This window comes from Aedes albopictus, chromosome 3 (assembly GCF_035046485.1).
Source record: "Aedes albopictus strain Foshan chromosome 3, AalbF5, whole genome shotgun sequence".
NCBI lineage: Eukaryota > Metazoa > Arthropoda > Insecta > Diptera > Culicidae > Aedes > Aedes albopictus.
Genome location: NC_085138.1, coordinates 137792913 through 137809598, shown reverse-complemented (window position 1 = coordinate 137809598; position 16686 = coordinate 137792913). Strand labels below are relative to the sequence as shown.

The 16686-nt window shown below is 44.3% G+C and overlaps 2 protein-coding genes across 2 annotated transcripts in view; one reads left to right on the top strand and one right to left on the bottom strand.

Moving 5' to 3' along the window:
- Nucleotides 1-16686, bottom strand: part of LOC109408428 (uncharacterized) — a 53777-nt gene that overhangs the window by 35031 nt on the left and 2060 nt on the right. The window lies entirely within an intron of this gene.
- On the top strand, nucleotides 3525-10877 carry LOC109419394 (uncharacterized). The gene is made up of 2 exons (XM_062842927.1): nucleotides 3525-3681; nucleotides 10292-10877. Exons 1-2 carry the CDS (start codon nucleotides 3632-3634, stop codon nucleotides 10389-10391), a joined length of 150 nt encoding a protein of 49 aa, XP_062698911.1. The 5' UTR covers nucleotides 3525-3631; the 3' UTR covers nucleotides 10392-10877.

The window sequence follows — 16686 nt, the reverse complement described above, 5'->3', positions numbered from 1 at the left end:
AAGTTCCATTAGAATTGAAGAGGCATTGGATGTTCTTTGTTAAATGATATGTAATTGATAACAAACTGATTGAACAGTAGTGCGAATTCAAGTGCCAATCAGTTCATATCACAGTGTAATTTTTTTACCGTGTACGAAAGGAGGCCAAGGACTAGGATCATGACGCGGAAAAAGTCCTCCAATGATCCCCTCCAACATCTCTGGAGATTGCTCTGTAGGAGCCATCACACCTCTCGTCTTGGCCATAACGATCCTGTAGGCGTCACCCCACGGGTTCGTATTGGCACTCTGACAGAGACCCTCAAAGCAGGCCTTTTTGCTTGCTCTTATCTCGGTCTTGAGCGCGGCTTTTGCAGCGGCGAACACCACCCGCCGTTCGTTTCGCTCTTCCTCTGATCGTGCACGCTGCATCCGCCGCCTAGCCCATAGGCAGGCGCGGCGCAGGTCCGCAATCGCGTCGGTCCACCAGTAAGCCGGTGGCCTCCCATTTCTAGGGTGGACTCGCCTAGGCATGGTCGCATCACACGCACGTGAGAGCACCGCTACCAGCTTATCGCCGTCTAAACCGACTAAGTTTCGCTCACGGCGGAGCGCTTCCCTAAATACCTCTTCGTCGAAGTATGATGTCTTCCACCTACGAGGGCTTGGCCTTGGCCTAGCCGCCTCTTCTTCTATCCGATGTCTGCTGTTGTTGTAGTCGATACTGTAGCGAACCGCCAGGTGGTCGCTGTGAGTGTAGCCATCATCTACTCTCCAGTTCGGACTACTTGTTAGGCCAGGACTACAAAAGGTCACGTCAATAATTGACTCCGCTCCGTTTCGACTATAGGTACTCTTGGTACCGACATTAGCCAAGTCGACATCTAAGATGGCCAGTGTCTCTAGCACGATCTGACCCCGCTGATTCGTGAAACGGCTTCCCCATTCCACGGCCCAGGCATTAAAGTCACCCGCTATTACCACCGGCCTTCGCCCTGTTAGCACGGTCGTTATGCGGTCCAGCATTTGCGTGAACTGTTCGATCGGCCACCGCAGAGGCGCATAACAACTACAGAAGAAGACCCCGTTTACTTTGGCAACCACGAAGCCCTAGGTAGTAGACACCAACTCCTGGACGAGGTATTCACCCGTCGTGCATATCGCCGCCATTTTACTGGACCCATCCGCGACCCTGTTGCGGTTGCCTTCGGGTACTCGGTATGGGTTCGCTATGATGGCGATATCCGTCTCCCACTCAGATACCGCCTGACGAAGCAGTTGCTGAGCTGCGTCGCAGTGGTTCAGGTTCAGCTGCGTTACCTGCACTGTTATTTTTTCACTGCAGCTTTCTTAAAGGCCGGGCACCTTGGACCACCCGTTGGATGTCTGTTATTCACGGATTTCCAGGTACAGATCATACAGATGGGTAGACTCGTGCAGCCTTGTGCTTTATGACCTTCAGCGCCGCATCTCATACACAGTTTGCACCTGTCAGGGCCTTTGCAGTTCCACGAATTGTGTCCTGGTTCCAGACACCTAAAGCAAACCTCCGGTTGCTCGTGGAATGGCAGGTGACATACGCACCAGCCTCCCTCTATCCTCCCTGCTTTAACGGACTTTTTTACGTCCGCCACAGGTAGCTGAACCAAAGCTATCTATGTCCCTGTCAGCCCCTTCCGTAGTCTAACGGCTGCCGCGGTCACCTGCACATCGCACTGTTGCCGCAGTGCTGGAGACGAGCTCTTCCACTTCGGTGACCTCGTCTAGGTCTTTGACCTTCAGAGTCGCCTCATGTGTGAGAGCCCTCACCTCTATTCCCTCGCCAAGGACCTCTTTTGCCAGCCTCTTGTAGGCGGCGCCCTTGTGATCCTTCTCGCGCTTCAACTGCATGATCAGCTCACCCGTACGAGTACGTCTAATACTGCGTACGTCGGCTCCCAGATCCTCAAGCTTGGCGTCGCTTCGCATCGCCTTCAAGACGTCCGAGTGCTTGGACTGTTCCGTCTTGATGACGAGCGCAACGCCTTTCTCGCGCTTGGCACTTTCTCTCCTGCGCCTTGGCTTGGCGTCCTGCACTCTTACCGGCGGTTTCATCTTCCTCTTCCTCCGCTCCTCCTTAGTCCAAGGAGGGTCCTCCCCTTGGTTCGCCCTACTCTGCGGCTGCTGACGGCCCACCAACGGTCGCAACCCCTTGTTCCCATCGTTCCGGAACGGGACAGCGTTTCAGGCCCACAATTCTCAGCTTTCCGGGAATCCTGGATGGGGTCTGACTTTCCGGCATTGTTGCCGACCTTCGGGATTATTATACGTCTGGCCTTACGGGCACCGCCAAACAGCTCCTCACCTGACGGTTGCTTCGCCCGCTTCTGCAAGTGCTTGTCACGCTTGTCGCGAGCATTCGCATCCACCACTTTTCTAGGACTACCTGCGAAAGAGAAACCCTCCGTTTGGGTAAACTTTGGCACCTTCTCCTTCACATGTTCCGCCGCTGCTGCAATCAACATCGCGAGTACCGCGTGCTCCTGCTTGGCCTCGTCGATCGACACCCTAAGCCGATACAAGGCCGTTTTCAGGTCCTTGCTCATATTCGACTTAGTGTACACAAAGTCGATGATTTTGCCAAGCTGCTGCTCAGCCATTGCGAACCGTCCTTTGTTTTCTTGGTTGACGGCCCTCAGCAGCCACGCTCCATCCATTATCTCCACTGGCTGGCTTGCCGGCCGGGGATGGACTGGAGCTCCCACGCTTGAGCTGCATACGCAGCTTCCCGCGCCTAATTTCTCACTTCTCCTTACCAGAGACCTCATCAACCCGCTCCTTACGAAGGGGTTGACCGCACCACTACTACATGCACCTAGATTCTGATTTTTGTTTTTTGAAGTCATGTTTTAATCCCACGAGTCGCACGGGAAAGAAGGTCCACTACGCCAGAGCTCTGCATTAACGCGGTAAGGGACAATTTACTGTGGGGGTGTCCAGGCTCCATTAAAGATCGAGCATCTTTTTCGCCCCCTCGGTCACTCATTCCTCGACACGGGTCGCTAGCAAGGTTAGTTGTCCTATTCTTAGCCGACGACTACTCGGCTGACTTGCTAAGCTGGGGGGTTCGGCAGGCCCCGAGACTATGCTGCCCCTAGGATCCCGGGGGCCTGGAAATGGTTCAGTGTATTCCTGCCTCCTTCAATGACTGTTGGAAGCAGTTCCTATCTCTACACTACCTGAGCCTTACACTTGGGTAAAAAAACGGTTCGCTTACATGGACCGTTAGACCATCAGCCCCTCCTAAACAAGAGTAATCTGAACATAGGGCGTTTATTTGAACATTCAATGTTTTCAATATTTTCATTGATAAACCTGCCGGTTCAATGGAAATAAAACAGATTCCACGGCGTTTGTGAATTCCCCATCCAGCAAACAGTAGGAACCAGTTTCGTGAGTTTTGAATAACATGTTTTCAATGTGTCTCTCTGTGTATGGGATTGGTGCTCATCCGCATATATACACACACCGGGCCGGACCGGGCTGGAGGGTATAAATAGGACCTACGTGTGGTTCGTCAGGCATCATTTCTACTGTGGATCTAGTAGTGGATTATTTCTCATTTGTTGAAATTGGTTCTTCCTTACCTGGAAGCAAAAAGATATTGGTGTCAATGTTATTGGTAAAGTCAGACTCAGCGTTGAAATTCATTCCGTCTGTAAGGTAATTATCGCGGGCCGGGTCAAAGGTTTTGGGTGGTGTTCCCAGTGAAGATCTGTGTGCGAATGATACTCTCCGCCCGGGGATGCTGAGAAGATTGTGTATCGTGAAGTGAAAGCATGTGTTGGGCGTTGGGCAACGATGATTGGACGAGTATTGGCAAAAAAAATGTGTTAACGTGACCGTTGTCAGTTACCTTGCACATGAATCTGGTTTATCATGAGTCGACGTCATAATGAAGATTAACATGTTGTTTGTGCTCTCTCCCTCTGCTACTGCGTCTCCTTCGGCAGTTTGACCGGTATTCAAATTGGTCCTATGGGGAATTACAAAGGTTTACAACTCTCGTAAATGAATAATGCAGTCACAAACAAGCTGATGCAATAGTTGTTTCAATTTCATCAGGAAAGTCTCCATAGTGGACCCAAAAAAAACAGAGAAGCCATTAATTGAGATCCAATATCGACGAACTTCCTACAGAAACCTCACACAAGCGGTTTCACAAGTGATACGACCACGCGCTAACTGGCTGCCTGCGCCCGAGAAGAAAGGATGATGAGATAATGAGGCAAACACTGGTCAAAGCTTTGTGTTTATGTCAAAACCGGTTCGTTAGAAATCGCGATTGACAAGGATAACTGCTCTTTCCAGAAAAAAAGAACCGTGGACTCCTCACTTCCGAGATGTCCATTTATTGACACTAGCGTCATCAAATTCGGTTCTCCTGAGCACGTCGTTTGTATTCAAATGTGACTCATCTCTACGGAAATGCCAGCAGAGAAGATAAGTTACATGTGGCATCGACAAACGTCGGTTAAACTTGTCGACAGTTTCAAAATTATTTTGGAAAATGACCAGTGATCCATGTATATTCCAACTACTCATGCGGAGATATGTTTACCTTTTGCATGGCTTTTGCTAAAAGGATGTTTCGAGTCATATAGCTGAAATTTAGATCTTTTGCCTCGAAATCATTCTATAATCTGAAATATATATGGTGTACACTGTACAGTAACCATCTATTATCAAAACTCTGCAACATGTTTAAAGTAAGATTCATTAAGAAATAATTTAAAGTTAGTTTCAATAGAACAACTAAAAAAAATAAAACAGTTTGTAGATTTGAATAGAATGTGTCAATTGGCAACATTCTTTGTCTTCTAATAAACAAGTTTTTAGTCAGTTCGTAGATACCTATGGTTTAATTGATTATTCACGCTGTGTTTCAAACTTCAGAACAGATTGTTGGTCTCTTTGCTATCCACATAGCAAATATTATATAAGTTGTTTAGTACAACTACGACAACCCAACAAACCTTTTCGCTGTACTACAGATGAATAAACCATTGTTAAGCTTGATTTTTTTTTTTCAAATAATGCTGAATAAGCTGTTATTCAGCTATCGTTGTTAGTTGGTTTTTTTTTAATTTCTTTTTATTCGTGAATTTTAACTGGCTAATTCTTCACTCTTAAAAGGGAATGGCTTAAATAACATTTTACAGTGTAAGCTCTTTCAGGCATCATAGAGTTATAGGGTCTGGGATCATTTGAGCAGGGGGATCTATTTTGGGCACTTGCTGCTATAACTCAGTCAATTATCAATCGATTGACTTAAATTTTTGAACATAGCTAGATACTGTACGTATCTGATCGTATTCTAGAAATCAAGTCAATCAGTTCAAAATTAACTGAGTTATAGCACCAAGTGCCCAAAACAGGTCCCCCTGCCCAAATAATCCCAGACCCTATCTCTGGTCTGTTATAGGGCAATTAAGATAACTAAGTTTAATCTTCGAATTGTACTTGCTCGCGTAATGCACGGATTGGACCAAAATCAGAGTTTGGTTTTAACAACAGCTTGTAGGTCATAAGAAACTAAAAATGTTTCATGAGATAGAGCTATCATAGGGTAATTGATCCGATCATGGAGGAGTTAAGCGCTGGGTTCATGTTTAAACCACAATGGTATCGCCCCAAGCAAACTTTTTACATGGATTGAATTGAAAATAATAAAATCTATCCTTAATCTTCGGGAAAATAACGAAATATTGTCACTTTGATGTTGTTATGAGCATTTTATTCGTTTTTATCTGAAAGAACATTGTGTTCCTAATGTTGCGGTATGTGTTCCTAATGTTGCGGTATTTTGTTCCTATTGTTGCGGTATCCCATTGAAATCATATGGGATACCGCAACATTAGGAACACAGCAGCAAACACATTTAGGTAAATATTTTTTTAAAAGAGGTTTTTGGGCAAATCTTAAGCAAACAAATGGTGCAATCTCATAATTTAAGCACCATACATCTATTAAAAATACCTTTTGGTAACATTTCAGTCGAAAAAGTGCTCAATTGCCATTACCGCAACATTAGGTACTACCACAACGATGGGAACAATTACCCTACCAACATAAAATCATTTGGGCTTTATGGCGGTTTTATCCCTTCAAGCTGTTATTTGGGATCGCAACTATTTCAGATATCACACATCTCAGCAACTGACGTATAGGTATATTGTTTATACTGAATGCAGACAGAGTATAAATTATTGTATTCACAAATGTAGAGTAAAAATCTCGACAACATTATTTGAAAAAATATTGTAGGCCAACTAGGGTATCGCGCCTCTTGGACGGTGGCTTCTATATTCGTCTGTTTTCCACTATAACTCAGTCAATTTTGAACCAAATGACTTGAAATGTTGTACACGGGTAGATACTATACCTATCTCACCATAGTCCAAAAGTTGTGTCAATTGGTTCAAATTTGACTGAGTTATAGGGAGAAACAGACGAATATAGAAGCCACCGCCCAAGTGGCGCGATTCCCTACCGTAAAAATTTTGATAGAATTAGTATAGGGAATGTGGCTGGTATCTCTATGCTATAACTCGGGGTCGTGTTAAAAAGTATAAGTTCATACAAACATCGCCAGTTTCACGATACACACAGCTCTCTGTGAAACCAATATTTTTTTTTATTTATTTATTTATTTATTTACGTAATAGCACAAGTAACCACTATTGGTTTTCAAAGTATATGCTACTATTTCTATATCCAACTATTTCTATTATCTAAATGCTAATGTACTTTAAATTCATTTGAAAAGAGTATCGATGCAAGTTTTGAATGAATGATAGTTGCCCTTTTGTCTGCAATGTGCTGGTAATTCATTCCAAATTTTAATGGCTCGTTGACGAAATGAATTTTTTAAGTAATTTGAACGACATCTTGGTACAATAAGCAACGGTGCTCTTGTTGATCGTGCGTAAGTGAAAAAGTTTTCGAGGTACTTTGGAGGGTTGTTAAGAATCTTAAATGTTTGATTACAAATCCTGGTCTTGAGATGATTGACAAAAGTTCGTCCCAAAAGAAATGTTTCATAACTGGAGATATGGTCATATTTTTTGAGATTGTATACATATCTAGTGACAGCATTGTAAACTAAATTGAGTTTTCTCAAATTTTTCTGCGAAACCAGTCCGAAAAGTATGTCTCCATAATCAAAAAGAGGCACTAGTTGTGAACGTGCCAGACGAAGTCTAACATGTTGTGGAGTGAAATATCTTAAAGTTGCGAGAGAATGAAGAGCATTATAGACTTTTCTGCATACAGAATTGACTTGGGCATTCCAGTTCAAATGATGGTCCATTATTATGCCGAGATTTTTAACCGTTTCCGAATATTCTATGAGGCTGTCTCCAACTCTGACCTTTGGAGCGTCCGACACAGACATACGTTTCGTTTGAAACAAAATAGTTTGAGTTTTGGTCGTGTTAAGTACAAGCCCATTTCGTTCACACCATCTGATGATGTTATAAATATCACTGTTCATTTTTCTTACTATTTCTGATATGCAATCAGGTAAATCAGAAAGGTATAACTGACAATCGTCTGCATACAAATGAAATTTACAAAAAGATAACACGAGTGGTAAATCATTAATATACATTGAGAAAAGTAGAGGACCCAGAATAGATCCCTGTGGTACGCCACAAGAAACTGAAATTCTGTCAGATTTAATACTGTTAAATTCAACATATTGAGTACGGTTTGATAAGTAGGAAAATATTAGTTTTACTGAAGGATTATCCAAGTTGAAATTATGCGACAGTTTTCTACAAAGAAGTTTATGATTAATGGAGTCAAACGCCTTACTAAAATCTAACAACGCCATTAAAGTAACCATTTTATTATCCAATGCTTCTCTTACATCATTTTCAATTTTTATCAGGGCAGTGACCGTACTGCAAGTTTTTCGGTATCCAGATTGCAAATCACACAGCAAATCATAACGAGTCAAATATTCGTTTAGCTGCTTCGAAAGAATGGATTCGAATATTTTAGAAAGTGCGCAGAGTATGCTTATCGGTCGATAGTCTTTTTCAGAAGTCGGATTGTCATTTTTCTCAATTGGAATGACCTTGGCAATTTTCCAGTTCATAGGGTAGTCCGAACAAGTAATGCAAAAATTGAAAATATCGGTTATATACGGTAAGATAACACACAATGACATTTTCAGCATTTTAAGAGGAATCAGATCATCTCCAACAGAATCGCAAGATGCTGACATAAACTCAGTAAATATCTCATCGCCAGTTACTCCTCTAAATGAAAATTGTGGATGCGACACAACGACATCCACGCTTTCCATAAACGAATTCGGAACATAGTGTGAAAGGAAATAGCAATTCAAGGATCCTGCAGTGACATCACCACCACCTTGTTTTGAATTCATCTGCTTAAGTCCAAGTCGTTTAACATTTTTCCAAAGCTGCTTTGCAGGAAGATCAGCACTGAGTTGAGATGTAAAATACTCTCGTTTAGCGCTTTTAACCTCTCGGTTTGACAGATTCCTTAAACGAGCAAAGTTATTCCATTTCTGAGCATTGCTTCGGTCTCGTTTCCAGCACTCGTAGGCACTCGAACGATTCTTGAAAATACGTTTAATACGATTATTTATCCAGGGATAGTTCGGATCCTTACTACATCTTTTTATAAGCGGAGCGTGTTTATTGAGAACTGAAAAAAAATTGTTGTTGAAATAATTGAGTTTATCATCAACGTTGCTAAATTGGTACAACCTTTCAAAGTTGCAACAGCGCAAATCAGTCAGGAAAGAATCAATATCAATATTGTGATAATTTCGAACCCAGTACTCATTAGAATACTCTTTAGAGTGCTTAAACTTGAAATCTATACAAATTAAATCGTGATCACTTATACCACCAACTGACGATTGGTAAGTGTTACTCACAAGTTCGGTACAATTACCTGCAATAAGATCAATTGTAGAAGAGGCACAACCAGGTTTGTGACAAGTTGGTGAGGTTTTCATGAGCTTAAAAGATAATTCATTAAAGCGATCACACATGTTGCGAGCTTTTGAAGTCATTTCGTGCATTACGTTTACGTTGAAATCACCCATGATCAAAATATTAGGTTCAGTTGGTACGATTTCAGAAATCAGATCGAAGACATCGTTTAACTTCGACAAATTTATCTCCGGTGGCTTATAGACAACTCCACATACTAACTTGGACTGATTTAGCTTTACGAATAAAAAATCAACATCACTATCACGTTGAGATTTGAAGAGAACAGTGTACTTCAAACCCTTTTTAACATATATTGCAACACCTCCTCCACGTACTTTTTTCTTACTCAATCGATCCGATCGGATAAGAGTGTATCCACCCAGCTCAACTGACTTACTAGTATTAGTTGGCTTGAGCCATGATTCAACGACCGCAAAAATACTTAGATTGGATTTTTCTAGTAGTGATCGATAGTTGTCTATGTTGTTAATTAGACTTCTGGCATTATGTATCGCTATTTTCAAAAAATTCCTCGAATGCTTACTAAATATTGATTTCATATTATCATAATCCAAATAATGAAAAGTAGCTTTTGATTCATAAATAGATTCCTTAGTTACGACAGCACATTCAACCTCTGGCAAGAATACGTTAGCGGTAGGAAGTACAGTGGCATTGATAACATCATTCATCAAAACTACATCAATATTAGTGGATTCGTTTGCCTCTCGTTTTTTGATTCAAACTCGCGAACTTCTACGCCTTCTGGCCAATAAAACGTGTCACTAATGAATGGAATGAGAGCATCAGAAACAGAAACTTTAAAAGACACAAAAGAGAGTTCGCTGATATCTCTGTTTTTAGGTACAAGTTTAACGCACTTTAGTGATGAGTCACCAACGTTGATGGTTTCACGTAGATACTCAATGATGTCATTTTCGGTCTGATCTACGTGGAACGGAGTAACATAGAACGATTTTAGAATCTCAGCAGTAGATTCCCGATTGATCCGACGATAATCCCTGTTTACAACACACAGACGACAATTTTCGTGGGGTGCACCGTTGAGAGCCACTGACGTTGCAGAAGTGCTTGGTGGATTTTCGTTGTTCGATGAAACATTTGCAGATCGATTAGAGGATCGTGTGTTTGTGGTGGTTCTTCTCGACGACGAACTGGAGTTGATGGTAGAGGTGGCGGTTGTTATGGTGTTCATCCTTCGCAAATGAATCGTGTAAACCAATGTAAAAACGTTTCACTGACCCGTTCACTTTTTCCCTTTCCCAAACCACCAGGCTGATCAACAACCTTAGCCTTCGCAAAGGTAGCCGTACAGGAAACTCAGGCAACCCGCTGGAATTTCAAGTGCTCACCCAGATTCAGTACGTGCCCTGAACAGACGGAACCGCTAGAAGTCCACCGTTTCGATCGGAAAACCTGAACCGCTAGCAAATTGAGAACCACAACCAAACCACAACACCACAAATTCGACAATATGGTGCAAGAGTCCAAGTTCCGAACCATGGGCAACGGCAGCAACAACGGCTCATCATCATCGATGTACCGTCAGCCAGAGAAATCATCGGCCAATTTCGGTAGTAGCATTCAAAAGATGAAAATGACCAACAACAGTGGGTCCACATTCGGCAGTGCGAAAAGCAATGACCCAGGCAAAACGGCGACCAATCCGGCCGTCTGGGGTCAGTTCAAAAGTCGCGACCAGTTCGTTAGTATGCATTTTTCGTAGACGCAGCCTGGTTCGTTTCGTGCAGCGCAACGATTTGAACAGGTTGATGAGGAAAAGCATTCCTGATAAGGGTTGAGAGTTAGTTTTTAAATCAAAAAGATATTTAAATATTCAAAATTGATTTCGAAAGGCAACTTTTTTTGAAAATCTTTAATAATTGTCCGAAAGCCTATGTCGTGATCTCAGAGCCTTGCTGTTGTTCAACAACCCACGTTGCATCTCTTGAAGGCAGTGAAGAAAATTGTCAGATAAAAGAGGCACAAAACACGCAACAAAGAAGTCGCGGCGATTACTCTTTATCCCAACTGGTAAATAACAGATAATGATATGATCTCGAAATTTTTTGTTGCAGACAAAACGGAAACTGAATTTGTTGCGTACTTTTCAACTCGTGAATAATCAATTATTACTAACCCAAAATCAAAACTTTTTGATGATACATCTTTAGCAGCGTTGCAGTGTTTACCGACTCGAAGTTACCGCTCGAAAATCACAATGCAAGGCTTAAAAATTCTCTAAACTCGTAGTGCACGATCTTTGTCCTATTCTGTTCAAGTTGGGACAAACGTATCCAATGCGACGAGTAGAATGTCGCAAGAAATTCAGGTTGCGACATTGTCGTTATTGTTGGGCGATGGTTGAATTTTGATTCACTGCTTGAAGGCACCAATCATTGCAATGTTGGTTTCGTTGTCGAACCAGATTTTGTTTGGATATCCACACCAATATCCAACCACGGTGAACTACCAGAACGTGACGATTGACGTGTTACTTGAGAGGTCGCGGACGGCCTCTAAATGTGCCACCCCATTGATGACCATACATTCAAACACTGTCAAATAATCATGAGTTGTCTTCACTCCTCTGACGCACATTGCATGAGTCTTGAAAAGACCAGCGTAATCTACGCCCACGTGGGTGAACGCGCGGAACCCCTTCCGAAGGAAAAACTCACATTTTGTGAGTTTGTCGGTAGTGGGATTCGATCCCAGGTTCTCGAATCCCACTGCCAACAAACTCACAAAATGTATCGAGCTGTCTGTCAAACTACAGTTTACAGTTCAATAATCTCGAACTGTTGGTTTACCGTAGTTGTCAGAATCGTTGGCTCTCTAAGGAACAACTTCGTCAACCAATGATCGCATTGGAGTATTAAGTATGGAATGTTTCACACTTAACGAATACGGAGAATTTTGTAGGCAACCTCCCACGCGCATTATTTTACTGTTGTTAAAGAATGGATGGACTGAAGACAATCGATTCTTAGTTGACCACTTCTTTTCCTTGATGAGTATCTCGATATCCTGTTTTTTTTTTTTCAAACAATAATGGAGGATAATCTGCTTAAAAGACACCTGAACAGCTCAGATCCAAGTGGTGTGGTGTTAGGGATCACCTCCTACAAGCAAAGTAGAAGACAGGACTATATCCACAATTCACTAAACACATTCCCATTGCCGCCAAACCCTACGTCTCTCCGGAACCACCAAGAAGGCATTGCTTCAGAGGGGCTAGTGCACATCGCACCCATAAGGTTAGCTGCGTAGCCTGCAACAACGAACATGACACGTTCTTTGGTGGGTCCACCAAGGCAGCATGCTGGCGCATAGCCAGTATATCGAATGACCCTTACCACTCCCTTTGTCCTCGGAAGGTGGGCAGAATCATCTGTCCTGACCTTGTCGGAACTCCTTTTCTACCACAGACTCGGATTCAACGCAAAAGATCGATGCCACGACAGAAACGATACCAGGATTTTCTCTCTACAACCACTTATTCGCTATAAGGATCGAGATCGACCACCGAGCACCGGCATGACCTACGTAGCCGACTTCGAAGCACATCCACTCCTCGACAATCGAGTGGACTGCATTCAATTACACTTTATTCGATCGATTCACCGTAGACCTCCAGCGTAATGTCGTCAGCCAAACCGACGATTGCCACTTCCACTGGGAACTTTAACCTCAACACTTCGTCGTATATGTCATTCCATAACACCGACACGCGCCCACCTTTGTGTCGTGTCTATATGCCGACGGGTTTCCAGATGGTTTCCTCGCCTTTGACAATAGAACAAGGTTCTGCCGCCTTCAAACCTCTGGGAATACTCCCTCGTCCAGGCATTCCAGACATTTCATCCAGAGAGCCTCTGCAATGGCTTGTTTAATGTTCAGGCTCAGATCTCCGTCCGGAAGTGAGGCCTTACCTACGTTAAGGGATTTTGCTATCCCCGCAAGTTGCTGATCGGTGAACCTCCTCATCGCCAGCCCCAGTCTGCAGCGGTCCTACGAAAGGAAACCAAGGCCTTAGCCTAGCTGCCTCTTCCTCTATCCGCTGCTGTTGTTGTAGTCGATTCTGTAGAGAACCGCCAGGTGATCGCTATGAGTGTAGCTATCGTCTACTCTCCAGTTCGAACTGCTTGTTAGGCCAGGAATACGGAAAGTAACATCAATAATCGACTCCACACCGTTCCGACTAAATGTATTCTTGATGCCGACATTAACCACGTTGACATCTAGTATGGCCAGTGTTGTTCTAGCAGAATCTGAACCAGCTAGTGCGTGAAACGGCTTCCCCATTACGGGCCGTTGAATTGAAGTCACCCTTCACCCTTGATAGAACCCATGACCTTCTGCATACGAATCAGAAGCTGTAGTCACGAGACCACCAAACCGGTCTTGTCTGTGACAAACCAACGGGTACTCAGTATGGGTCTGCAATGATGGCGATATCCGTCCCCCACTCAGAAGCGGCCTGACAAAGCAATTACTAGGCAGGGTCACAGTAGTTCAAGTTCAGCTGTGTTACCTGCACTGTGATTTGTTCACTGTGACTTTCTTGAAAGCCCGGCATCTTGTGTGCCTGTTGTTTACGGATTTCCCGGTACAAATCAGACAAATGGCTGGACTCGTGCAGCCTTGTGCCTTATGGCCTTCGGCGCCACATCTCCTGCACAGTTTGCTACTGTCAGGGCCTTTGCAGTCTCATGACTTGTATCCTGGTTCCAGACACATGAAGCAAACCTCCGCTGGCTCATGAGGGTTGAGATGGCGGATGGCATACTGATCAGCTCACTTTAATCTTCCCTACTTTAACGGTCTTATTTACGTCCGCCACAGGTAGCTGTACCAAGACAACCCGTGTCCCTACCGGTCTCTTCTGTAGCCGAACGGCTGCGGTTGCCGCTTGCACCTCGCACCGTTGCCGCAGTGCCGTGACGAGCCTTTCGCGTCAGTAATCTCGTCTAGATTTTACACCTTCAAAGATTTTTCGCCGCCGTGAGAGGCGTCCCCTCGACCCCGACGCCTAGCACCTCTTCTGACAGAGTTTTGTAGGCGTTGCCCTTGCGTTTCTTGTCGCGCTTGAGCTCTAGGATCATTTCAGCCTAATACTGCGCACGTCGGCCCTCAGATGCACCCAAGACGTTCGATTACTTAGACTGTTCGGTCTTGATGACGAACGCGTCGCCTTTCATGCGCTTGGTACCTGGTCTTCTACGCCTTCTTGATTCGGCGTCCTTGTCCTCCTGGACGGTTTTTTCTTCTTCCTCTTCCGCTCGACTTTCGTCCAAGGGGAGTCCTTGGTTTGCCCTACTCTATAATTGCTGAGGGCCCAACAACGGTCGCAACTCCCTGTTCCATTCCATCCGGGACGGGTCAGCCTTTTCAGACCCACCTGTAGTAAACTGACCATACCGAACCAAGAAAATCGCGAAGTCCGATAAAAAAGTAAGTCTCCGTTAGAGACGTGTATCCGTCCCAAAATTTGTCAATAAACTGACTCGCAGATTTCATGCGAAGAGCTATCTTAACAAACTTCTTTTGCACTTCCTGACACACCAACACAATCATTTTTTGTGTATCGTAATGTATCATTCGTCCATCGTTTTGCACAAAGGCCCTTACATGTGTATGTAAATCATTATCGAACAGGCGGCGTGGCGGCCGAAGAAGCGGCGGCCAACGACGTGCGAGCAGTTCATGATAGGCTTCGGCGATGCGCATCCCGTTTAAACAAATGCACCAAAATCCAAACTTGTTTTATCTCATATTTTATGAATTTTTCATTATTCAACATCTATACACTACACCACCCTTCCCAGCTTTCCACGACGCCTGACCGGGATCCGACATTACTGCCGACCTTGGGGGTTAGTATCCGACTAGACTTGCTGGCACCGCCAGACAGCTCCTTTCCTGACGGCTGCCTCACCCGCTTCTGCGAGTGTTTACTGCGTAAGCGAAGGCCTCCATCTGGGTAAACTTCGTAACCTTTGCTTTCGCCGGTTCCGCCGCTGCTGCAGTCTTCACGAGTCTCTCGTGATCTTGTTTGGCATCGTCCACCGCACCAGGGTGCGAGGCCGCCATGTTTAAGAATCCAACATCTTGTATGTGGATACACGATAGATGTTGGCTCCTGTCAGATGCATTAGGTGGGATAAGGGTTGCCACATACAGTAGACGTTCGCTCGGTGCAAACGGTTTAACTGCAATGCTTTTTAACTGCAATGCTTTTTAACTGCAAGTCCGCTAAGTGCAACAATTTTGCAGTTATCGCACCGCTATCTGTCAAAAACAAAACGTCAACAGAGTTGCGATGTTTTTCGGATGCACTACAGCTGCATTGCGATGTTTTTGAGTGCATTCTGGCTGCGTCCAACAGCATTTGACAACTGTTTGACGGCTGTCAGTCGTTGCAGTTAGCGAATTTCATTCGGTAACTGAAACGTAAACATGTTGCACTTATCGAACGTCTACTGTACGTGGTCCACCGACTTACGAAATCGCAACAATGCCGTTTTAAGGTCCTTGCTTATGTTGGACTTCGTGGACGCAATGTCGATGATCTTGTCAAGCTGCTGCTTAGCCACCTCTATTGCAGATAGTCCATCCCTTTTTTTGGTTGATGGCCCTCATCATCAGCCACGTTCCGTCCAATATCTCCCCCGATTGGCTAGCCGGGGCGTGGATCGGAGCTGCCACGCTGGAGCTGCGTGCGCAGCTTCTCGCTCCTACTTCCTAGCTTCTCCTTAACGGAGACCTCGCCAACTCACTTCTTGCGAAAAGGTTGGCCTCACCACTACCACTACATCATAATTGATTTTGATTCTTATTAGAGATTTTCATGTTAAAGTCTCACGAGTTGCACGGTCCACCACGCCAGAGCCCTGCATTAACGCTGTAAGGGACGAAATACTGTGGGGAGTGCCCGGGTAAAGTAGACGTTCGCTCGGTGCAAACGGTTTAACTGCAATGCTTTTTAACTGCAAGTCCGTTAAGTGCAACAATTTTGCCGTTATCGCACCGCTATCTGTCAAAAACAAAACGTCAACAGAATTGCGATGTTTTACGGATGCACTACAGCTGCATTGCGATATTGAGTTGTCCAAAAAATGTCTCACGAAACCTAATGCAAGCCTATCCATATACGGGAGAACAAAAGATGTTTACAAAGTTCTTACAGATATTGTCGTCGCGGTTGAAACCCGAAGTTTCCCCACACCCGACAATTGAATTTTCTCAAAATCTATACATGAAACCTAACGTCGGACATAGTGCGCTGGATAGCGGACCTGGCCCTCTATCCAGCGCACTGTGCCCGACGTACGTCCGACACACGGTTTAGGAGAAAAATCGATTTTCGCGTGTCAAAAATTCCGATTTTCAGCTGCACGAACAATAGATTAACACGGGAAATCTGAACACAAACCACTACCACACATTAATTTGGATTGGTCAATTTTTGAGTGCATTATGGCTGCGTCCAACAGCAATTGATAACAGTTTGTTTGACGGCTGTCAGTCGTTGCAGTTAGAGAATTTCATTCGGTAACTGAAACGTAAACATGTTGCACTTATCGAACGTCTACTGTACCCCACAGGTTCCGTTAACGATCGAGCATCTTTTTCACCCTCTCGACCACTCATTCCTCGGTACGGT